The 25,742-nt window shown below is 46.7% G+C and overlaps 1 protein-coding gene across 2 annotated transcripts in view; it reads right to left on the bottom strand.

Annotated features, from left to right (window-relative positions):
• LOC124013039 (palmitoyltransferase ZDHHC5-A-like) overlaps positions 1-25,742 on the bottom strand; it is a 39,076-nt gene that overhangs the window by 6,736 nt on the left and 6,598 nt on the right. For both annotated transcript variants that reach the window (XR_006834807.1, XM_046327159.1), the window contains exons 2-10: positions 18,221-21,002; positions 10,757-10,878; positions 9,746-9,903; positions 9,149-9,321; positions 8,717-8,819; positions 6,665-6,756; positions 6,011-6,137; positions 5,591-5,711; positions 5,204-5,316 (exon numbers count right to left, since the gene is read on the bottom strand). Coding sequence is in view for 1 of the 2 variants with exons in the window: in XM_046327159.1 (XP_046183115.1) it covers positions 5,204-5,316; positions 5,591-5,711; positions 6,011-6,137; positions 6,665-6,756; positions 8,717-8,819; positions 9,149-9,321; positions 9,746-9,903; positions 10,757-10,878; positions 18,221-18,375 (1,164 nt within the window). In the remaining variant the exon portion in view is untranslated. The remainder of the gene's footprint in view (positions 1-5,203; positions 5,317-5,590; positions 5,712-6,010; positions 6,138-6,664; positions 6,757-8,716; positions 8,820-9,148; positions 9,322-9,745; positions 9,904-10,756; positions 10,879-18,220; positions 21,003-25,742) is intronic.

The raw sequence follows: 25,742 nt of genomic DNA on the forward strand, positions 1-25,742 counted from the left end.
GATGCCCAGGGTCCCTGCTCATCTGCGTGAATGTGCCTGAGGCATGCTGCAAGGAGGCATGAGGACTGCAGATGTGGCCTGGGCAATAAATTGAAATGTCCATACTGTGAGACGCCTAAGACAGCGCTACAGGGAGACAGGACGGACAGCTGATCTTCCTCGCAGTGGCAGACCACGTGTAACAACACCTGTACAGGATTGCAGGTGTTGTACAGGATGGCAACAACAACTGCCCGAGTTAAACCAGGAACACACAATCCCTCCATCAGTGCTCAGGCTGTCCGCAATAGGCTGAGAGAGGCTGGACTGAGGGCTTGTAGGCCTGTTGTAAGGCATGTCCTCACCAGACATCACCGGCAACACTGTCACCTATGGGCACAAACCCACCGTCGCTGGACCAGACAGGACTGGCAAAAAGTGCTCTTCACTGACGAGTCGCGGTTTTGTCTCACCAGGGGTGATGGTCGGATTTACGTTTATCGTCGAAGGAATGAGCTTTACACCGAGGCCCGTACTCTGGAGCGGGATTGATTTGGAGGGTCCGTCATGGTCTGTGGCGTTGTGTCACAGCATCATCGGACTGAGCTTGTTGTCATTGCAGGCAATCTCAACGCTGGGCGTTACAGGGAAGACATCCTCCTCCCTCATGTGGAACCCTTCCTGCAGGCTCATCCTGACATGACCCTCCAGCATGACAATGCCACCAGCCATACTGCTCGTTCTGTGCGTGATTTCCTGCAAGACAGGAATGTCAGTGTTCTGCCATGGCCAGCGAAGAGCCCGGATCTCAATCCCATTGAGCATGTCTGGGACCTGTTGGATCGGAGGGTGAGGGCTAGGGCCATTCACGGCAGAAATTTCTGGGAACTTGCAGGTGCCTTGGTGGAAGAGTGGGGTAACATCTCACAGCAAGAACTGGCAAATCTGGTGCAGTCCATGAGGAGGAGACGCACTCTAGTACTTAATGCAGCTGGTGGCCACACCAGATACTGGCTGTTACTTTTGATTTTGACCCCCCCCCTTTGTGCAGGGACATATTATTCCATTTCTGTTAGTCACATGTCTGTGGAACTTGTTCAGTTTATGTCTCAGGTGTTGAAGCTTATGTTCACACAAATATTTACACATTAAGTTTGCTGAAAATAAACACAGTTTACAATGAGAGGACGTTTCTTTTTTTGCTGAGTTTACTATTCTAACTCTCAACAGTAAGTTGAGACCCAGACAGAGTTATTTATTTTATTGTTCCCTTCAAAAAGGCCTGCGGCTGCCAGTTGCTGTTTCAGTTGCCAGTTGCTCTTTCCCGTTATAGGGGATAGGGTACCATTTTTTGACACAAGCACAGTTTTGGTTGTATTGAGCCCAAAGGATGCTCGTGCGGCCCTGTCTGTTCGACTGTGCACCTTGATGCCCTCTTGTGGAGAAAACATCAAACAGCAGCTGGGCCATTGACGGTCCACTGTGTGATTCCAGAATTGATATAAGTGAATTATGATCAGATTGTGTGACATATAGGAAGCATACCGTACATGTAAAATAGGTCAAATACAAATGTAATAATATGTTAATTAACTTCCACAAAACCTTTCTACAACAAGAAATTGCGAGGGGAGAATCTTTTACACAACACTGTGGGGAAAGCGTTCGGCTAAAAGACGACACACAAGGTTGGGTAACAAGAAAAAAAGCACAGACACTCAAACTAAAGAAAATAAAGAAAAATAGTACAACATTCACTTACTGATACTGTTCAACTGAAAGCCACTGAATAACCAATCAAAAGGCAGGAAAAGAAGCCACGAGTAAAAACAGAGATGCATTAACAAATCATAACAAATCAAACGATTAAGGACAGACAGGCAAGCAGCCAACGGAGATGTAAAATATCAATCTGAGTCAGAGAGAACAATGTGTGTGCCACCGACAGTCTTACACACAGAGACACACACAGTCTTGCACACAGAGACACACACAGTCTTTCACACAGAGACACACACAGAGACACACACAGTCTTACACACAGAGACACACAGTCTTTCACACAGAGACACACAGAGACACACACAGTCTTTCACACAGAGACACACAGTGACACACAGTCTTTCACACAGAGACACACAGAGACACACACAGTCTTTCACACAGAGACACACACAGTCTTTCACACAGAGACACACACAGTCTTTCACACAGAGACACACACAGTCTTTCACACAGAGACACACAGTCTTTCACACAGAGACACACAGTCTTACACACAGATACACACACTCTTACACACAGATACACACTCTTACACACAGATACACACTCTTACACACAGATACACACTCTTACACACAGAGACACACAGACTCTTACACACAGAGACACACAGACTCTTACACACAGAGACACACAGACTCTTACACACAGAGACACACAGACTCTTACACACAGAGACACACACAGAGACACACAGACTCTTACACACAGAGACACACAGACTCTTACACACAGACACACACAGACACACAGACAGTCTTACACACAGAGACACACACAGAGACACACAGTCTTACACACAGAGACACACAGTCTTACACACAGTCTTACACACAGTCTTACACACAGAGACGCACAGTCTTACACACAGAGACGCACAGTCTTACACACAGAGACACACAGTCTTACACACAGAGACGCACAGTCTTACACACAGAGACGCACAGTCTTACACACAGAGACGCACAGTCTTACACACAGAGACGCACAGTCTTACACACAGAGACGCACAGTCTTACACACAGAGACACACAGAGAGACACACAGTCTTACACACAGAGACACACAGAGACACACAGTCTTACACACAGAGACACACAGTCTTACACACAGAGACACACAGTCTTACACACAGAGACACACAGAGACACACACAGTCTTACACACAGAGAGACACAGTCTTACACACAGTCTTACACACAGAGACACACAGAGACACACAGTCTTACACACAGAGACACACAGTCTTACACACAGAGACACACAGTCTTACACACAGAGACACACAGAGACACACACAGTCTTACACACAGAGACACACACAGTCTTTCACACAGAGACACACACAGAGACACACACAGTCTGACACACAGAGACACACAGTCTTACACACAGAGACACACAGAGACACACACAGTCTTACACACAGAGACACACACAGTCTTACACACAGAGACACACACAGTCTTTCACACAGAGACACACACAGAGACACACACAGTCTTACACACAGAGACACACAGTCTTTCACACAGAGACACACAGTGACACACAGTCTTTCACACAGAGACACACAGAGACACACACAGTCTTTCACACAGAGACACACAGTGACACACAGTCTTACACACAGAGACACACAGTCTTACACACAGTCTTACACACAGAGACACACAGTCTTTCACACAGAGACACACACTCTTACACACAGATACACACTCTTACACACAGATACACACTCTTACACACAGATACACACTCTTACACACAGAGACACACAGACTCTTACACACAGAGACACACAGACTCTTACACACAGAGACACACAGACTCTTACACACAGAGACACACAGACTCTTACACACAGAGACACACAGACTCTTACACACAGAGACACACAGACTCTTACACACAGAGACACACACAGAGACACACAGAGACACACACAGAGACACACAGTCTTACACACAGTCTTACACACAGTCTTACACACAGAGACGCACAGTCTTACACACAGAGACGCACAGTCTTACACACAGAGACGCACAGTCTTACACACAGAGACACACAGTCTTACACACAGAGACACACAGTCTTACACACTTACACACGCACAGTCTTACACACAGAGACGCACAGTCTTACACAGAGACACACAGAGACACACAGTCTTACACACAGAGACACACAGTCTTACACACAGAGACACACAGAGAGACACACAGTCTTACACAGTCTTACACACAGAGACACACAGTCTTACACACAGAGACACACAGTCTTACACACAGAGACACACAGTCTTACACACAGAGACACACAGTCTTACACACACAGTCTTACACACAGCACAGTCTTACACACACACAGTCTTACACACAGTCTTACACACAGAGACACACAGAGACACACAGACACACAGTCTTACACACAGAGACACACAGTCTTACACACAGAGACACACAGTCAGAGACACACAGACACACAGTCTTACACACAGAGACACACAGTCTTACACACAGTCTTACACACAGAGACACACAGAGACACACAGTAATACACACAGTCAGTCTTACACACAGAGACACACAGAGACACACACAGTCTTTCACACAGAGACACACACAGAGACACACACAGTCTACACACAGAGACACACAGTCTTACACACAGAGACACACAGAGACACACACAGTCTTACACACAGAGACACACAGTCTTACACACAGAGACACACAGTCTTTCACACAGAGCACAGTCACACACAGAGACACACACAGTCTTACACACAGAGACACACAGTCTTTCACACAGAGAGCACAGTCACACAGTGACACACAGTCTTTCACACAGAGACACACAGAGACACACACAGTCTTTCACACAGAGACACACAGTGACACACAGTCTTACACACAGAGACACACAGTCTTACACACAGTCTTACACACAGAGACGCACAGTCTTACACACAGAGACGCACAGTCTTACACACAGAGACGCACAGTCTTACACACAGAGACGCACAGTCTTACACACAGAGACGCACAGTCTTACACACAGAGACGCACAGTCTTACACACAGAGACACACAGAGACACACAGAGACACACAGTCTTACACACAGAGACACACAGTCTTACACACAGTCTTACACACAGAGACACACAGTCTTACACACAGAGACACACAGTCTTACACACAGAGACACACAGTCTTACACACAGAGACACACAGTCTTACACACAGAGACACACAGTCTTACACACAGAGACACACAGACACACAGTCTTACACACAGAGACACACAGTCTTACACACAGTCTTACACACAGTCTTACACACAGAGACACACAGTCTTTCACACAGAGACACACAGTCTTCCACGGTCACTTTATGAGCGAGCTAGTTGGTTGGCATCAAAGTGTGTGTTTGTTACCTGGTTGGCGTAGGCATGGGTAAGGGCAGTGTGGTTCTTTCCTGGACTGCTATAGGTCGGCCTGTATTTATACATGGTGGGTGTGGGCGGGGCTTTGTTCAGAAGACTACTCTCTGTGGGGAGAGAGGGAGAGGGACAAATAAATTAACTCAGGTACATAAATGTTATCATAGGTAAAACTTTATTTTCTTTTATCAGCTAAGTTGACTGATAACACACTGATTCACAGCCACAACCTGGGTCATGTTCATTCGGCACCAAACGGAAAGAAACAAACAGGGAGGGACAACCTGACCATGTCCAACAGCAAACCGCTTCCTTACCTTTTTCCATTGCAAAACGTTTTCCTACGGTGTGTAGTAATGAGTACAACTCTGGTGAACGTACCCTCTGTGTGGTGTCCCTGGTGGCCTCTGGACAGGGCGGGGTACCTGAGCTCCGGTTTGGGAGGAGGAGGGGGCTCCGCATCGCACGACTGACTCTCCATCATCTCCAGACTACTCTTAGACTGAGAGGGAGAGAAGCAAACAGAGAAAATGAATGACATTAAATAGAATACATGTCAAAGTCTATACAACCCAGTGTAGTGGCAGAGTGGAAACTGGAGAGCATTAACTACACACAATGCTGAGGGCAAGAAGGAGCCATGAACATACAGATCGTGTGTGTGTGTGTGTGTGTGTGTGTGTGTGTGTGTGTGTGTGTGTGTGTGTGTGTGTGTGTGTGTGTGTGTGTGTGTGTGTGTGTGTGTGTGTGTGTGTGTGTGTGTGTGTGTGTGTGTCTACATGGGTCTTTGTCGCGTCATACCCGGTGGAGGTCTCCGTGGATACCGTTGTCGAGGACCTTGGCGGCCAGCTGGGTGTCAGTGAGCTGTGGCCGGAGGAACGGAGGCTGGACAACCACACTGTGAGGCTTCCTCTTCCTCCCCAGGTACCTGATGAAGACCAAATCAAATCGTGTTATTTAAAAGCACAAGGAGGAAGAGGAGGAGGGTGAGAAGAGGGGAGCTGATGGAGAGGGGGAGGGACAGGAGGGAGAAAGAGTAGTAAGCGAAGGAACGGATGAGGGAGAGCAAGAAGAAGATGGAGGATGAAGAGGACCCATTGAGTTCGAGGACTCATCTTTGGATCTGTGCCATTATGGCACCTGTGGCAGCATCTCCATTTAAAAGTAGTCACTTTTCTTAATTAGTGATTTGAAAATCCGTTATTGTGGCCACTAGATGGCGGTGTTCTATCTTTAACCCCATTTTCAACCAAAGGCAACCCAATTTGAAGAAAACAACAACGTATCCATCTAGAGTCCTCTATCCAGCTCTAAGAGGGCCTAGTCTCGGTCATCAATCAAACCCCCAATAATAGCCTGTAGGGATGACAGCAGCTCAAAACACTGTTTGAGCTGATAGTAATGCAACACTAATAACATACTGTAAAACCATAGACAATGATGAGAGAAAGAGACCTGGGCGCTTGGGAGCTGCAGAGCACGTGAGAAACGTTCTTCCAACAGCCATTAGTGAAAGGGTTCACTCCTCCCCTAAACTTCCCCGTCACCTGGGGGGGGGAAGAGAAAGAGAAAAAGAGAGAGAGAAAGAGAGAGAGAAAGAGAGAGAGAGAGAATAAAGGAAAACAAATAATAGTAGGTTATTCATTCCCCTCAACACAACATATTTAAAGTGAAAACATCAGACATGGAGAGCCATATAAAAGAGGGAGAAAAATGGAGGGAGGGATGAGGACGACAGAGGATTATTCTCTCTCCGTGATGAGATTATGACCTGTATGTTTTAATTCCGGGGAGGGATGAAGGGAGACCGGGAGGGTGGGGGGGGGTCACATTTTAGAGGATTATCATGGGGCTGTTGTTGAGATTAAATGTTTTGGGCCTTTAAGAACGACGTCAACACAAGGTACATTTATTTAGTAGCCTAGGGTCCGGGGGAAAATATGGCCTTTTGTAAAAACGCATTTCATGCTAATTCTACGTCATCTGACTGGAGACCGGCAGAATTTGTTTGAACTCCGCTCAAATGAAATGAGAGGCTTATTTTGACACTCACAAACTGAGACTCTTAAAGATCAATAAAAAACGACCTGGTCTTGAATCCATCAATAGCCTAGAGGTCTAGGTGTGTGGAGACACATATTGTAGGAGGAATTGACCGTCCTAAAAATGCTTTCCAGTGTCGCCCGATGACGCGCAGCTCGCTCGCCGGCGACGGCCGATGCGTTGGTGCCAAAAGCCTATATCTCACTCGTTTTGTTTTGGAAAACAATATTTGGAAGCCGTTCAAACATTTTGTTCGCCTCGAGCAGACAGATCAATAGTATTGTCTTTTCAGCAGGAACCATTTGCTTTCCAACCCGTTGTCTGGCATGCTGCTCACCGACCGATTTGCGGCTGCGTTCCCGACTGTAGGCTGTGTCTTGTTATTGGGATACACTCAATCCACAGCTAGGTAATTGTTTCAAAGAAGCTACTGACCCTCTGTGGTTCAATTCTAGGCCTAATCATGATGTAGTAGGTAGGCTATACTGAATGATTTCATTGATTTTGGACAGACAGCAGCAACACTATAACTTTGGCTAATGTATTTCAATCTATGAAGGGTGTTGCAGCTCCTCCAGAACCCTTTGCTATGGTTCTAGAAATAAATGATGACGTGCAACTCTGGAGGGACGAGAGTTGCAGGCTCACGTCTAGCAGAGCAGAGAGAGATCCTGGAAAGGGAATGTCATTCTAGTTCTTGTGAGAGTTACAAGCGTGCTACTCATACAGCCACGCGGGTTACAGGAGGACAATTCACCAAGAGGCAACTCGAAATGACACTTGGCCGCTTTTATTCACATTTTTACATTGAAAAAAAAAAGCGACATTTATTTTTTTGAGCCGCAAAGAGATATCAGAGCCGGCCAAATAGGTTCCCGGACCGAAACAGTCCAAAACAGACAGGTGTCGGATCCCGTTTCCCGGCAGGAACCCGGCTCAAAATAAGCACTGGCTGCCAGCTTTTGTTCCAGTATCTTGGCCATTAGGACATTTCTGACAGAGGTAAAATCACTTTGAAAACTAGAGTTGTACCTATTAGTTGGTGGTTCATTCCTGGTGTGTGTGTGTGTGTGTGTTGTACCTGTTAGTTGGTGGTTCATTCCTGGTGTGTGTGTGTGTGTGTTGTACCTGTTAGTTGGTGGTTCATTCCTGGTGTGTGTGTGTGTTGTACCTATTAGTTGGTGGTTCATTCCTGGTGTGTGTGTGTGTTGTACCTATTAGTTGGTGGTTCATTCCTGGTGTGTGTGTGTGTGTGTTGTACCTATTAGTTGGTGGTTCATTCCTGGTGTGTGTGTGTGTGTGTGTGTGTGTGTGTGTGTGTGTGTGTGTGTGTGTGTGTGTGTGTGTGTGTGTGTGTGTGTGTGTGTGTGTGTGTGTGTGTGTGTGTGTGTGTGTGTGTGTGTGTGTGTGTGTGTGTGTGTGTGTGTGTGTGTGTGTGTGTGTGTGTGTGTGTGTGTGTGGTACCTGTTCGTTGGTGGTCCGTCCCCGGGCCACCAGTACCATGTGGAAGCCAGTGAGACCAGCCACCGGGATGAAGAAGAGACCAGCCACACACATCACTGCCATACTGAGAGACCAGCGGTTGAGGAGAGAACAGAGACACCAACTAACACACTCTTAGGGGCTGCGTGCCAAATGGCACCCTATTCCTTACATAGGGCACCAGGCTAACACTTCCCAAATGTGTTGAAAATTAAACACCTATAGAAGCACGCTGTCCGACATATGGAAACAGTCATCTACCGCCCCAAAACACACACACACACACACACACACAAACCAACCTACACATCCAACCACACCCTCTCGCAACAAAACACACACACATCCCCCCCCCTCCCCCAAGAACCCAGACTCCTGGCTTTCAGGACATTCCAACACCTAAGTACAGGATACGTGACGGCAGAGTGGACCCTGTCCAGCTGCTGTGTGTGGTAGAGGACGTAGAGCAGGCCGAAGCCAAACACTCCCATGATGTGGACAGTCAGGGACAGCAGGAACAGGAAGAAGTAGCGGTAGTTCCTCCGGCCGATACAGTTGTTCACCCACGGGCAGTGGTGGTCAAAGTCCTGGGGGGGGAGGGACGGGGACAGGAGTAAAGGGCGAGTTAGAGCCGTTTGTACAAAGTTAAAGGGACAGTGGGAGATTTGGTGCTGGTGTATGTTTGTGTGTGTGACACTGACAGGAGAATTGAGCTGAGGGCTCATTCCAACTGAGGTTTGTTCAAAGGCATCTCTCCAACCCTGTCCCTAGAGAACTACCCTCCTGTAGGTTTAACTCCAACCCTGTTCCTGGAGAACTACCCTCCTGTAGGTTTAACTCCAACCCTGTTCCGGGAGAACTACCCTCCTGTAGGTTAACTCCCACCCCGTCCATGGAGAACAACCCTCCTGTAGGGTTAACTCCAACCCTGTCCCTGGAGAACTACCCTCCTGTAGGTGTAACTCCAACCCTGTTCCTGGAAAACTGCCCTGTAGGTTAATGTGTGCGTACCTCCACACAGTTGTCACACACAGAGCAGTGTGAGCAGCGGGGCGGTCTGTAGAAGCGGCAGGTGGAACACCATTTCATCCTGACCTGGATGCCTCGGATCTCCACAGTCTTATAAAGCGGAGCGCGGAAATCATCCTCCTTGTCCTCATCCTCATCCGCTGGAGCAACCCACACACACACTGTTAGTACACTAGCATGAACATCCCCCTTACTAGATCAGCATGAACATCCCCCTTACTAGATCAGCATGAACATCCCCCTTACTCGATCAGCATGAACATCCCCCTTACTCGATCAGCATGAACATCCCCCTTACTCGATCAACATGAACATCCCCCTTACTAGATCAGCATAAACACCCCCTTACTAGATCAGCATAAACACCCCCCTTACTAGATCAGCATAAACACCCCCTTACTAGATCAGCATAAACACCCCCTTACTAGATCAACATAAACACCCCCTTACTCGATCAGCATAAACACCCCCCTTACTAGATCAGCATAAACACACACACACATCCCCTTACTAGATCAGCATAACACACACACACACACACACACACACACACACACACACACACACACACACACACACACACACACACACCCTTAATCGATCAGCATGAACACCCACACACCCCCTTACTAGATCAGCATAAACACACACATCCCCTTACTAGATCAGCATAAACCACACACATCCCCTTACTAGATCAGCATAAATCACACACACACACGCACACACGCTCTTACTAGATCAGCATAAACACACACACACCCTTACTAGACCAGCATGAACACACACAACCTTACTAGACCAGCATGAACACACACACACCCTTACTAGACCAGCATGAACACCCACACACACCCTTACTAGACCAGCATGAACACACACCCCAATACTATACTACACTGCCTTGGCAGTAGACAGTCATACAGAGAGTTTGCAGAGAGCATGAGATGGAAGAGGCTGGTGTTGTTATACATCTGTGCAACACACACACACCTCTGGGGAAGATGCCCGGGTCCATGAAGGTGGCCATGCAGAAGTTGGCAAGGACGAACAGGAAGATGACACCGTTGTAGATCGGCACGGCAACCGAGAACTGCTCCGACAGCCATGGACACCTGAAAGAGAGAGGGAGGGAGAAGAGGAGGGTTTAAAGAAGTCAGCTCAACTGCCGTTATTCATAACAAGAACCACGGCAATACCCCCGCTGCCCCTGAACACCTCAATAAAAGGAAGGAATATCACGGTAGCATTGTTGACAGTAAGCTCCCATCTATGAATTTCAGAGGGGTTACATTTGTCCCGCCCCATCTTTCAGCTTCGTAGCCAAGTGGCAGGGCTGCCCTTTTGGTGTGCTTTTCTGGAAATGTTTTAATGAAGGAGTGGCGTTTTTGACAGGGGGGGCAGTGGCACTACAGGACAGCTCGTCTCATCGCCATGGGAATGGGGTGACCCACATGTCGCATGGACAATGGGACAACACCCTGAGAGAGAGAGAGAGAGAGAGAGAGAGAGAGAGAGAGAGAGAGAGAGAGAGAGAGAGAGAGAGAGAGAGAGAGAGAGAGAGAGAGAGAGAGAGAGAGAGAGAGAGAGAGAGAGTTCATGCTTGGTTTAGCAAAGACTGTATTTGTCTAGTGAATAAAGCACTTTCGGATTAAACCGAGTTGAGCAAATTCAGAGGGAGACGGATAGGGGGGAAAAAAAGAGCGAGAGGATGAGATTGATATAGAAGGACAGGGACAGAGAGAGAGAGAGAGAGAGAGAAAGGACAGCTCTTTATTAAGGGTGACAGATGCTGGCCTATTTCCCTCTGTTCCAGCATGGTGGTGGTGGTGGTTGTTGTTGTCTGGAGTAGAGCTATGAACTGACAGGAGACGACCTCCACACACACACACACACCCTGACGTTGATCTGTCCTGTCTATCCTACTCTGCACTACTACTGTCATACACTCAAATGTGTGTGTGTGTGTGTGTGTGTGTGTGTGTGTGTGTGTGTGTGTGTGTGTGTGTGTGTGTGTGTGTGTGTGTGTGTGTGTGTGTGTGTGTGTGTGTGTGTGTGTGTGTGTGTGTGTGTGTGTGTGTGTGTGTGTGTGTGTGAGTGAGTGAGTGAGTGAGTGAGTGAGTGAGTGAGTGAGTGAGTGAGTGAGTGAGTGAGTGAGTGAGTGAGTGAGTGAGTGAGTGAGTGAGTGAGTGAGTGAGTGAGTGAGAGAGCGCTGAGGAATATGTTGAGTAGACAGAGATAGAAATGTGCTCATCTGTGGGGACACAAATGCGCGCACAGGAACACTACCTGATCTAACGAGCACACGAGGGGACAGCTTTATTACAGGCCATAGTGTCTCTAACCGTCTTCATCTCCCCCATAGAAACAACAGTGACAGCACCTTCAACAACAACGGAAGGGATCTGTTGCAGGTCTGTACTTTGTCAATGGTAGGTTACGGGGGGACTCTTTGGGGAGATTCACCTACTGCTCACCTCTTGGCCACAGTACAGTAGACTATATGATCACAGACATTGACACTTTCTCTCTCATGCTCATTCACTGTCAAGCCGCTAGCACCTCTGTCTGATCACAGCCCAGTAAGCTGTACAACATCAGAAATTCATACAGATGGGCCCAAAACAGCACAGAATAATACCAGAAAGCAACCTGGAACCAGAACATCCTCAGATAACACTCTCAGATAACTTTCTGGACTCCACATTCACTCACAGTGAAGAAGGCACCAATCTGGCAGTAAAACACATCAACTATATATATATATATATATATATATATATATATTCAGGCAAACGGCAAAAGAAGCACAATTGAAATGGATAAAAAAAATGTTTTTTTAAAGATCACAGATGACAACTGGTTTGATGCAGATTGTAAAATTATTAGGAAAAAAATTAAAACACTATCCAACCAAAAGCACAGAGACCCAAATAATGGTGAATTACACCTTCATTACTATGAGACTTTAAAACTCTATAAAACGTAACACTCAGAACCAAAAAAAAGCACAGTACAACAGCAAGCGGCTGACACTAATTAAGGAGTCCATAAACACAAACAACTTCTGTCAGGAATTAGCGATACAAAATGGTGACATATGGACAACCCATTGTAAAACACTCTACAACACCGTTCAAATTGACACAAACGCAGAACAATGCCAAATTCATGAGAGATTGAATGAAAGGACAATCAAAATCTATTGGACTCCCCAATTACTGACCAGGAGCTCTAAGAAACTTCAGGCTCTCAAATTTAAAAAAGCATGTGGACCTGATGGCATCCTAAATGAGATGCTCAAACTCACTAGTGCAAAATCTGAATTGGCTTTATTAAAACTGTTTCATTTGATCCTGAGTGTAGGTTATTTCCCTGACATCTGGAATCAAGGACCCATAACCCTAATATTTAAAAAACGGAGACAAATTTGACCCTCACAATTACAGAGGAATTTGTGTGAACAGTAACCTGGGGAAGGTTTTCTGTAGTTCTAAACTTCTTTAATAAGCACAATGTCTTGAGTAAAAGCCCAATTGGATTTATACCAAAACATCGCACAACCGATCATATTTACACCCTACGCACCCTGATAGATAAATATGTCCACCAAAATAATACCAAAATATACGCTTGCTTTATCGACTTCCAAAAAGCATTTGATTCCATTTGGCATACAAGACTGTTCTACAAAGTTATTGAAAGTGGTGTAGGGGGTAAAACATATGACATAATTAAATCAATGTATACTGGCAATACATGCAGCATTAACATTGGCAAGAAAAGAACAGAATTCTTTAACCAGGGGTGGGGCCTTCGTCAGGGTTGTAATCTGAGCCCTGCACTCTTCAATATTTACATCAACGAATTGGCCACTATTCTAGAAAAATCCTCAGCCCCTGGTGTTAGTCTCCACAATTCAGAAGTCAAAAGCCTACTCCTCGCAGATGACCTATGCCTGCTGTCACCCACAGCACATGGCCTACAGCAGAACCTGGACCTGTTAGAGCAGTACTGCCAGACCTGGGCCCTGGCAGTAAACCCCAAAAATACTAAAATAATGATTTTCCAGAGAAGATCCAGATCTCAGGAAATTAGACCAAAGTCCTCAATTGGTACAAAATATATAGAGTACTGCACACACTACAATTACTTAGGTTTAAAAATAAGCTCAACTGGACACCTTAATGAGGCAGTGAATGAACTGAGAGAGAAAGTACGCAGGGCAATCTACGCCATTAATAAGCACATTCAAATTGAAATACCTATTAAAATTTGGCTAAAACTAATTGAATATGTCATTGAAACAATTGCACTCTATGGCAGCGAGGTGTGGGGTCCACTTGCAAAACAAGATTTCATCAAATGGGACAAACACCCCATTGAAACCCAGCATGCAGAGTTCTGTAAGATTCTCCTACATGTCCAGAGGAAAACTACAAACAATGCATGCAGGGCAGAATTAGGCCAATATCCACTAATAATAAAAACTAAAAACAGAGAAATTAAGTTTTGGAAACATCTAAAATACAGTGACCCCCTCTCATATCACTACCAAGCCCTGCAATGCCAAGAGCTGAGCAAAGAAAAGAGTCCCCTCATCCAGCTGGTTCTGAGTTCACAAACCTGTTCTACTAACACACTGAAGCCTCAGGACCAGAACATCCAATCAATCAGGATAAACCAAATTACAACACAGTCAAAACAAAACTACATTGCTTATTGGGAAACACAAGCACAAACACAGAGCAAAATGCAGTGCTATCTGGCCCTAAATCGACAGTACACCGTGGCCAACTATTTGACCATGGTTACTGATCAAAACCTTAGAAAAACCTTGACAAAGTACAGGCTCAGTGAGCACAGCCTTGCCATTGAGAAGGGGAGACACAGGAAAACCTGGCTCCCTGTAGAGGAAAGGCTGTGTAACCACTGAACAACAGCAGAACCTGAGACGGAGCTGCATTTCCTGACTAAATGTCAAAAATATAAAACAATTAGAGAGTGTCATTTCCCCAAATGTGAAACCCTTATTCAAGGTTTCAAAGACCTCTCTAATGAGAGTAGGCTACCCGTCCTGTTGGAGGAGGACGCAGAGAGCTGTGGGTTGGCAGCACACTACATTGCTGCCTGCCATAAGTTGAGCGAGTGTCTGACAGACCAATCAACCTGCACATGTATTCTACTGTATGCTTATTGTTATTGTTCAATGTTATTTTGACCCTTGGTTATTGTTGTCCCGAGAGCTGATGAGCATGTTGAGTAGAGAGTGAGAGAGAGAGCTGAGGAGCATGTTGAGTAGAGAGAGAGAGAGAGAGCTGAGGAGCATGTTGAGTAGAGAGTGAGAGAGCTGAGGAGCATGTTGAGTAGAGAGTGAGAGAGAGCTGAGGAGCATGTTGAGTAGAGAGAGAGCTGAGGAGCATGTTGAGTAGAGAGAGAGCTGAGGAGCATGTTGAGTAGAGAGAGAGCTGAGGAGCATGTTGAGTAGAGAGAGAGCTGAGGAGCATGTTGAGTAGAGAGAGAGCTGAGGAGCATGTTGAGTAGAGAGAGAGCTGAGGAGCATGTTGAGTAGAGAGAGAGCTGAGGAGCATGTTGAGTAGAGAGTGAGAGAGAGAGCTGAGGAGCATGTTGAGTAGAGAGTGAGAGAGAGAGCTGAGGAGCATGTTGAGTAGAGAGTGAGAGAGAGCTGAGGAGCATGTTGAGTAGAGAGAGAGCTGAGGAGCATGTTGAGTAGAGAGAGAGCTGAGGAGCAGGTTGAGTAGAGAGAGAGCTGAGGAGCATGTTGAGTAGAGAGTGAGAGAGAGAGCTGAGGAGCATGTTGAGTAGAGAGTGAGAGAGAGCTGAGGAGCAGGTTGAGTAGAGAGAGAGAGAGAGCTGAGGAGCAGGTTGAGTAGAGAGAGAGCTGAGGAGCATGTTGAGTAGAGAGTGAGAGAGAGAGCTGAGGAGCATGTTGAGTAGAGAGTGAGAGAGAGAGCTGAGGAGCATGTTGAGTAGAGAGTGAGAGAGAGCTGAGGAGCATGTTGAGTAGAGAGTGAGAGAGAGCTGAGGAGCATGTTGAGTAGAGAGAGAGCTGAGGAGCAGGTTGAGTAGAGAGAGAGCTGAGGAGCAGGTTGAGTAGAGAGAGAGCTGAGGAGCAGGTTGAGTAGAGAGAGAGCTGAGGAGCATGTTGAGTAGAGAGAGAGCTGAGGAGCATGTTGAGTAGAGAGAGAGCTGAGGAGCATGTTGAGTAGAGAGTGAGAGAGAGAGCTGAGGAGCATGTTGAGTAGAGAGTGAGAGAGAGAGCTGAGGAGCATGTTGAGTAGAGAGAGAGAGCTGAGGAGCATGTTGAGTAGAGAGAGAGAGCTGAGGAGCATGTTGAGTAGAGAGAGAGAGAGAGAGAGAGCTGAGGAGCATGTTGAGTAGAGAGTGAGAGAGAGCTGAGGAGCATGTTGAGTAGAGAGAGAGAGAGCTGAGGAGCATGTTGAGTAGAGAGAGAGCTGAGGAGCATGTTGAGTAGAGAGAGAGCTGAGGAGCAGGTTGAGTAGAGAGAGAGCTGAGGAGCAGGTTGAGTAGAGAGAGAGCTGAGGAGCATGTTGAGTAGAGAGTGAGAGAGAGAGCTGAGGAGCATGTTGAGTAGAGAGTGAGAGAGAGAGCTGAGGAGCATGTTGAGTAGAGAGTGAGAGAGAGAGCTGAGGAGCATGTTGAGTAGAGAGAGAGAGAGAGAGCTGAGGAGCATGTTGAGTAGAGAGTGAGAGAGAGAGCTGAGGAGCATGTTGAGTAGAGAGAGAGCTGAGGAGCATGTTGAGTAGAGAGAGAGCTGAGGAGCATGTTGAGTAGAGAGAGAGCTGAGGAGCATGTTGAGTAGAGAGAGAGCTGAGGAGCATGTTGAGTAGAGAGAGAGCTGAGGAGCATGTTGAGTAGAGAGAGAGCTGAGGAGCAGGTTGAGTAGAGAGAGAGCTGAGGAGCATGTTGAGTAGAGAGTGAGAGAGAGAGCTGAGGAGCATGTTGAGTAGAGAGTGAGAGAGAGAGCTGAGGAGCATGTTGAGTAGAGAGAGAGCTGAGGAGCAGGTTGAGTAGAGAGAGAGCTGAGGAGCATGTTGAGTAGAGAGTGAGAGAGAGAGCTGAGGAGCATGTTGAGTAGAGAGTGAGAGAGAGAGCTGAGGAGCATGTTGAGTAGAGAGTGAGAGAGAGAGAGCTGAGGAGCATGTTGAGTAGAGAGTGAGAGAGAGAGAGCTGAGGAGCATGTTGAGTAGAGAGTGAGAGCTGAGGAGCATGTTGAGTAGAGAGTGAGAGAGGGAGCTGAGGAGCATGTTGAGTAGAGAGTGAGAGAGAGAGCTGATGAGCATGTTGAGTAGAGAGTGAGAGAGAGAGAGCTGAGGAGCATGTTGAGTAGAGAGTGAGAGAGAGAGAGCTGAGGAGCATGTTGAGTAGAGAGTGAGAGCTGAGGAGCATGTTGAGTAGAGAGTGAGAGAGAGAGCTGAGGAGCATGTTGAGTAGAGAGTGAGAGCTGAGGAGCATGTTGAGTAGAGAGTGAGAGAGAGAGCTGAGGAGCATGTTGAGTAGAGAGTGAGAGAGAGAGCTGAGGAGCATGTTGAGTAGAGAGTGAGAGAGAGAGCTGATGAGCATGTTGAGTAGAGAGTGAGAGAGAGAGCTGAGGAGCATGTTGAGTAGAGAGAGAGAGAGAGAGCTGAGGAGCATGTTGAGTAGAGAGTGAGAGAGCTGAGGAGCATGTTGAGTAGAGAGTGAGAGAGCTGAGGAGCATGTTGAGTAGAGAGTGAGAGAGAGAGCTGAGGAGCATGTTGAGTAGAGAGAGAGAGCGAGCTGAGGAGCATGTTGAGTAGAGAGAGAGAGAGCGAGCTGAGGAGCATGTTGAGTAGAGAGAGAGAGAGCTGAGGAGCATGTTGAGTAGAGAGAGAGCTGAGGAGCATGTTGAGTAGAGAGAGAGAGAGCTGAGGAGCATGTTGAGTACGTGTCTTTACGTCTGACGTTGCTCTGCTCTGTCCCATTGTCAGGGGTTGACTGATGGTGCACTACTCAATAACTGTCACACTACAGGCCGTAGGGGACTGGTGTGTGAGGACTGATGTGCATGCGAGTGTCTTTCTAGAAAGGCAGAGAACAAACCAAGTGAGGGTGTCTGTGGTGATGGCAGTGTTTATGTAAAGGTGTGGGTGTGTTTGAGGCGACGGTCTTGTGTGTGTGGTGATAGCAGTGTTTATGTAAAGGTGTGGGTGTGTTTGAGGCGACGGTCTTGTGTGTGTGGTGATAGCAGTGTTTATGTAAAGGTGTGGGTGTGTTTGAGGCGACGGTCTTGTGTGTGTGGTGATAGCAGTGTTTATGTAAAGGTGTGGGTGTGTTTGAGGAGACGGTCTTGTGTGTGTGTGTGCGTGTGTCAGACTTGTGTAGGACGTGTACACGCTGTGCGTTTGAGAGTCTGTGTATGACGCGTGTATGAGTGTGTGGTTTGGTCGTACTCACGTGAAGCAGAAGAAGAGCGTGGTGGACCCCACCAGGAAGGCTGTCGCCGCCGACACGGGCACGTAGCGGGACGGGCGAAGTGGCCGGGACGGGGAGGCGGTGTGGGGGGGCGAGGGGAGGCCACCCACACCTCCACTCTTACTGCTGCCCGGCATCACACAGGGGGAGAGGGGAGGGGAATACCCAGGGAGGGAGGGAGGGGGATTTGTCTGGGGTGTGTGGATGGAGGGATGGATTATAGGTAAAGAGGGAGGGAGAGATTAAGAGAAAGGGCACAGAGAGAGAGAGGGAGAGGGATTGAAGGGGTTAGAGAGGGAGGTAGAGGAGTCCCCTTCTCAATCGGACCAGGACGAGAGAAGACCCACGTCTCTGCATGTTCACCGGAAAGAGGGGGATGAAGAGAAAGGGAGATAGACCGGCCCTCCCTGAACCGCGTGCTCATAAAACAACTCTGTCCCTTTGCTTAAAGTTGTCGGGCGTCTATTCAACTTGACCTTCGGCCTCGTCTGAGAGGAGGGGTTAAGATAAGACAGAGAGCATTTGAAAGGGGGGAGATAAGACAGAGATAGAGGGGGGGGGGGGGGTTGATTGAGTTGGACTCTGACAGCTAAAGGCTTAAAGAAACTCCACTAGAAGGCCTTTTGTTTCAACACACAGGTCAACATAAAAGTAGACTGGAACATGAAGCTAAACAAGAGGCGCTATTTAAAAAAGACGTGTTCTCGTAAGATTGAGGCGTTGCCGCTCTATGCTTGAAGTACTGGCTTTATACAGGAGAACGACAACTACAAGCTCTGCTCAATTGTGGGTCAATCTCAAGGCTGATGCTTTTAAATTGCTTGGTTTCTTCTCTTTAGTCTTTAAAAATGGTTCCTTACAGTGGATTTGGGTAAATATCTTGACGTTTTTAAAAGGAATATCAAGAAATGTGCGCGTGCGAGAGGTAAATAACTTAATTAAAGGCTTAGTGATTGTACGATACAAAAATTAAATTCTGCAATAAAAAAAAATGTAAAGCTGTGATATGGCTTGATCGTTTCAGGTGGGGTTTAGAAAAATCTCGGACCCTCCCTTTTCTAAAGAAAAGAAGTAGGATGTCTCAGTAAAGCATAATGTATATGATTTGGTGAAGCCGTTTTAAAAACGTACATTTCCTTTTTATTCATTACAATCTCACTCTCATCTAGACTCAAATGTTTTTTTATTTTTTTTTTAACAACTACTCAACTTTGAGGGGTCAAAAGGTCAGTTAGGTACAGAGGATGAGGCAGATCGCTTTGGTTGGCCTGCTATACATTCCCTGTTCAATGAAAGCCCGGATCAATAACTTAATATTTTAACAACCTCTGGTTCAGTTCAATGACTATCAGACCCAATAACCTTCTCCCCTTCCAGACGAAGATGACAGATTGCTTCCGTCTGCAGATTGTACGGTTCCGTCTGTACGCTACTCTTGTCTGTGACCGACTGAGTATGAATGTGGTTCTGACACAGATGTTTTAAAAAGGAGGATGTAGCGATCGAGAGGTAGAGATTGATTGCAAGGTTTTTGATTCGATGCGGGTCAAGACGTAAAAAGGTCGCAACATAGCAGTTTATTTTCTGCCTCGATAGAAAAGGTATCACTGTAGCAGGTCTACTGTGTAAACTGGTAAACAAAGGGGGGGAGGGGAGAGAAAGAGAGAGAAAGAGAGGAGAGAAAAAAGGAGAGCAAAATGGTCTTTGATTGTGTCCAAGTGGGATTCTTGTCTCTGTGTATTTTGCTCCCTGGTTGGCTCAATCCTCAGATGAGATGGGAAAAACAAAACAACATCAAAACAAGAGCGAAAAATCAGCAGAGACTAATATCAGGCAGTCCTGTAGTTGCTCTGGAAGTCAGCTAGTTTCCTCACTAAATAAAAATGGCTGTCCCTTCAGTCCAAACAGCATTCTCACAACGCCAATGTGCTCGTAGGCGGACGCTCAGACGTCGGTCTTCCTGGTCGGGGCATCCCTGAGCCAACGGGAGACAAGCGGGAGGTCGATCCCACCTGCTACAGGTGTGGGTGGAAGAAGACGTGTACACAGGTCAAATTGTGTGTGTCCCTGTAACCTGTAGGAGTCCATGAGGGGGCACATATCCAAAATACCCTGAAAGATCCTCCTGGAAAATGGTTAAAGAAAAACAAACTAAAAAAGGATAGAGAAAAAAAAAAAAAAAACAATGTGAAGTTGAACCCAGAGAGGAAGGGCCTGAAAATTAGAAGCTGGATCTCCCTAGTGGAGATTGATGAAGAGCTCCTCCCCAGTGCCTGTGGACATCCAAGGCCCAGCTGCGTTAGCTAGCCAAGGAGAGGACGATGAGGAGGGCCGTTAGTTACATAAGCCGCCGTCTCACTGAGCGAGGCAGCCAGCCAGCCATTCCCATTCCCCCAGGGCCATTCCTCTACTTCCGTCCCCCAGCGGAGTGCACCGAGAAGAGGGGGGGGGGCACACCCTCCCACTACGACCCCTGGGAAGCAACTCTGGGTCTCGGCGGGCGTGTCTGAGTGACTGCGAGACGTTTATGTGACTCTCTAGGGCTACTTCTAGAGGAGTGTGTGTGATTCTGTGTGTGTGTGTGTGTAAAGGGGGAGAGTGGCAGTTAGGAGAGCAGTGTGATAATCTGTAATAAAAGATCCAACAGGTTTTCCAACAGGCACGGTCTCTCTCTCCACCCCCCGCTGGCGTGTCACTGGTGATCGTCCTCTCTGCAGTCAGAGACGTCTGGCACGGCCTCTAGACGTCTGCTGGGACACAGCTCCTATAGGGAGGGAGGAGGAGGAGAGTGGGGAGAGAGACAGATGGGATAGAGAAAGGGGAGGGTGGGAATAAGAGAGAGGGGAAAGCGAGGGAGAGGAAAAGCGTGGGAGAGAGATACACGTCTTTAGCTCCATCATGAACCACAGCCAACTCTATGTATGGGACTTCATCGTAAACAAAACAGCATTCAATGTCGAGCACCAACTAGTCTAGCAGGAAAGCGTCGGTTGTTCACCTTGCTTCTGCTGTGGAAGTGATCTGCTGTTGTCACTGTGTGTGTGTGTGTGTGTGTGTGTGTGTGTGTGTGTGTGTGTGTGTGTGTGTGTGTGTGTGTGTGTGTGTGTGTGTGTGTGTGTGTGTGTGTGTGTGTGTGTGTGTGTGTGTGTGTGTGTGTGTGTGCCTGTCAACCGGGAGTGTGTCTGTGGGCAATATATATATATTTTTATCTTGGCCAGCAATCATTCTGGTTCCTAAAAAACAAATCCATAAAAACAAAGGTGTGATTGGGTCTGGCAGATATTCCGTTAGCCCTCCAGGGATTCATCTGAAAGAGTGTGAGAACAACAACAACAAAAAAAAAGATAAATAAAAGTGTCCTGTCCCTCGTCTCCAAACAGTGTATGACAAGGTGTTGAGAGACGACACTTTTCATAATTAGCCAACTCAAAAATGGGAGTTGGGCCCTATAACCAGGGCCCCATGTGCCATTCAGACACAACCAATGCTAGAGGGCGTGAACCGTGAACGTACGAGTGAATGTGAGTGACTGTGACTGTGTGTCTGGGCCTGCGAAGGACACCACGGTTGGCACGAAATGAGAGCGCGCTCGTCGGGACCGGGGGTACAACCTGAACTTGCACAATAACGACGCTCATTTAGCCGTTTTGCCCCAGGAGGCCTACATCCTCTGTCGAAAGAGGTATTGTCCAGAACACGGCCCATTGTCCGCCACATGAGGTAAGAAGAAAGCGATAAGACGCAGCACCTGAGGTCTCGCTCCATTCAGACTCAGGAATTTCACTCCTAAGTCCTTTACTAGAGTGCAAACATCAGCAAGTTATCATTATGATTTGTGAACGGAATCTGCATTTTTAGTGGCTTAGTGCTTTTTCCTCAATCTCAAAGTGCTTTAAAATTGTATTGGGTTGAATTGTCCATTCCTCAACCAATTAGGTGCCATCTCCCCTTCGACAGTTGAAGTAGTCAACTCAAACACTGGTCACTCTGTTACATCCTTCCCAGGGTCGTATTCATCAGGCACCAAGCAGAAGAAATACAGACAGACAGGGGAGGCAGGGAGGGACTAGCTGAGCTAGTCCAATAAAAACGTTTCTAAATGTTTCTCCCATGTGCCACCTCTTACGCCGGACAGGTCCGTAATTAGGGTGATGTAGTTCTAAACGGGCTGACTAACAGGCGACATGCCTATAGGTATCAGGCTCAGCTATGCAGAGACTGGAAGTGACGGTGACAGTCAGACCGGTGACCTGAATCATTCAAACACTAATAGACATGGAGCGCATCAGTTGCGGCTGCCTATAGACATAGATTAGGAACCACTGGCCACTTTAGTGATATATTCTCCCATTCCACGGTATCTTAGTCACTTCAATTGTTTGTAAATATTGCATCACCCACCTCATATGTATATACTGTACTCCATACCACACCACTGTACCCTAGTCCAATGCTGCTTTCACAGGTATGTATATACTGTACTCCATACCACACCACTGTACCTTAGTCCAATGCCGCTTTCACAGGTATGTATATACTGTACTCCATACCACACCACTGTACCTTAGTCCAATGCTGCTTTCACAGGTATGTATATACTGTACTCCATACCACACCACTGTACCTTAGTCCAATGCCGCTTTCACAGGTATGTATATACTGTACTCCATACCACACCACTGTACCTTAGTCCAATGCTGCTTTCACAGGTATGTATATACTGTACTCCATACCACACCACACCACTGTACCTTAGTCCAATGCTGCTTTCACAGGTATGTATATACTGTACTCCATACCACACCACTGTACCTTAGTCCAATGCTGCTTTCACAGGTATGTATATACTGTACTCCATACCACACCACTGTACCTTAGTCCAATGCCGCTTTCACAGGTATGTATATTCTTAATCCAATCCTTACTTAGGTTTCCGTGTATTTTGGGTATATGTTGTGAAACTGTTCAGATATTCATTGTTAGACATTACGTGTATGTGACCAATAACATTTGATTTGATTTGTAACATGATCTCCCATGTTCTTCTAACTCTTACGTCCCAACTGGCGACCCAACTGGCGACCCGCTTTTTCCTGCACTACCTTTGACCTGGGCCCACACCATTTACTTATAGGGCCCTGGATCAAAGTAGTGCACTATAAAGGAACTAGGGTGTAATTTGGGACACAGGCCAAGTAAGCCTCTTCCCGAGCCAGAACGGCGATAGTACCTAGGCCTGTCTCCTGTCTCTGTAGTGGGAGGCAGCTTGGAGGTATAAGGAAACCCCCCTAGACAGGACGCTGGTCTGTCGCAAGGCCTCACCCCCGATCCGTCTCCTTGGCCCAACCCTAAAATGGCCATTTTGGACTTTGAGTCTACGACTATCACCTATGACTGACCCCTCTCTCCCTTTCCTTCTGGAATCTACATCTCCAGCATAAGGAAAAGGGAAAGACAGAATGGTAACAATAGAACAATCGCTGGTATGTCTGGAACATATAAACCTCTCCTCTGCTTTGGGCTAAGTTCCAATCGAATGTGTGAAATACATAGACCTCTGCTCTGGGCTACGTCCCAATCAGATTCATCAACCTCCTAGTATCCTCATCTCCTTTCCTTCATCCTAATGGAGGTAGCTAGGCAGACCAAGGAAAACCCACGGTGCTAGCTAGCTATAGCCATGTAAAAAGAGGCCCAGCGTTTTTCCTAGTCAGTTCACATGGTCGGGAACACTTCTGGTTTTACTTGTATAAGAGAGAAGACTGGCTTGTATCACTCAGACCAATGGCTATCGGAGTGAAACAGATGCTATCTAAGAGTATTGGGACACAGCATGATGCTGATATAGGCTTGTGTCCCAAATGGCAAACCTATTCCCTAGAAAGTGCACTACCCTACGGGCTCTGGTCAAAAGCAGAGCCCTATGGGCCCTGGTCAAAAGCAGTGCACTACATAGGGAGCCATTTGAGACGCAAAATAGATGGTTAGCCTGCAGCAGTAGAATCTTGCCAGGAAAAGGGTGTCTCTGCCTAGGCTGTCATAGTACTGAGATCTAGATAGAGATTACACACATTGAGCAAAATGGGCGGGGGCACACACACACACATTCACTAACTCTCGGTGTGTGTGTGTGTGTGTGTGTGTGTGTGTGTGTGTGTGTGTGTGTGTGTGTGTGTGTGTGTGTGTGTGTGTGTGTGTGTGTGTGTGTGTGTGTGTGTGTGTGTGTGTGTGTGTGTGTGTGTGTAACATGAGTGCGGATGATTGCTTTATCAGTGGAGTATGTCTTAGTGCCGTGGGGAGGAAACAGAAGCACAGACACACAATATGACTCACCGCAGTGCTACGCCCTCCCTGCGTCCACCTCATTTTTAGGGTTGTGGAGGAGATATGCAAATCACAACCATTCACGTATGACCAACAACACGCATCCGTCCCCTCTACAGCCTAAAGGTATGTGATCATCTGAAAAGGACTAGCTGGTACCAGGTACTGAGAGATGACTAGATACTCAAAGGTGACCACAGATGGACTTAGATTACTATCTATCTCTCATATATATATATATATAAACACATACATACATACATTCAGTACCAGTCAAACGTTAGTACACTCCTTCTCATTCCATGGTTTTTCTTTATTTTCTACATTGTAGAATAATAGTGGAAAAAATCAAAACTATGAAATAACACATATGGAATCATGTAGTAACCAAAACAAGCGTTAAACAAATCAAAACATATTTGATATCTGAAATTCTTCAAAGTAGCCACCCTTTGCCTTGATGACACCTTTGCACACTCTTGGCATTCTCTCAACCAGCTTCATGAGGTAGTCACCTGAAATGCATTTCAATTAACAGGTATGCCTTGTTAAAGTTCATTTGTGGAATTTCTTCCTACTTAATGCATTTGAGCCAATCATGTGTTGACAAGGTAGGAGTGGTAATTACTTTAAGACATGAAGGTCAGTCAATATGGACAATTTCTGCAAATACCTATCTATGGTGAAACTGGTTGAGGACCACAACAGGAAAAGGAAGACCCAGAGTAACTTCTGCTGCAGAGGATAAGTTCATTAGAGTTAACTGCACCTCAGATTGCAGCCCAAATAAATGAGTCACAGAGTTCAAGTAACAGACACATCTCAACATCAACTGTTCAGAGGAGACTGGGTGAATCAGGCCTTCATGGTGAAACTGCTGCAAAGAAACCACTACTAAAGAACAGCAATAAGAAGATGAGACTTGTTTGGGCCAAGAAACACGAGCAATGGACTTTAAGACCGGTGGAAATCTGTCCTTTGGTATGATGAGTCCAAATTTCAGATCATGATGCATTGCTGGTGACATTGTCAGTGATATTTAGAATTCAAGGCACACTTAACCGGCATGTTAAACCTGTCATCATTAAACTTCAAGGGAGGAAGGAAGGATGCATTTTACAAGTAGTATCCTCACTGGGCCTGTGTTCAAGTCTCCCTCTGGTTTCCACTGTCCAGGAGA

This window comes from Oncorhynchus gorbuscha, linkage group LG24 (assembly GCF_021184085.1).
Source record: "Oncorhynchus gorbuscha isolate QuinsamMale2020 ecotype Even-year linkage group LG24, OgorEven_v1.0, whole genome shotgun sequence".
Classification (NCBI taxonomy): Eukaryota; Metazoa; Chordata; class Actinopteri; order Salmoniformes; family Salmonidae; genus Oncorhynchus; species Oncorhynchus gorbuscha.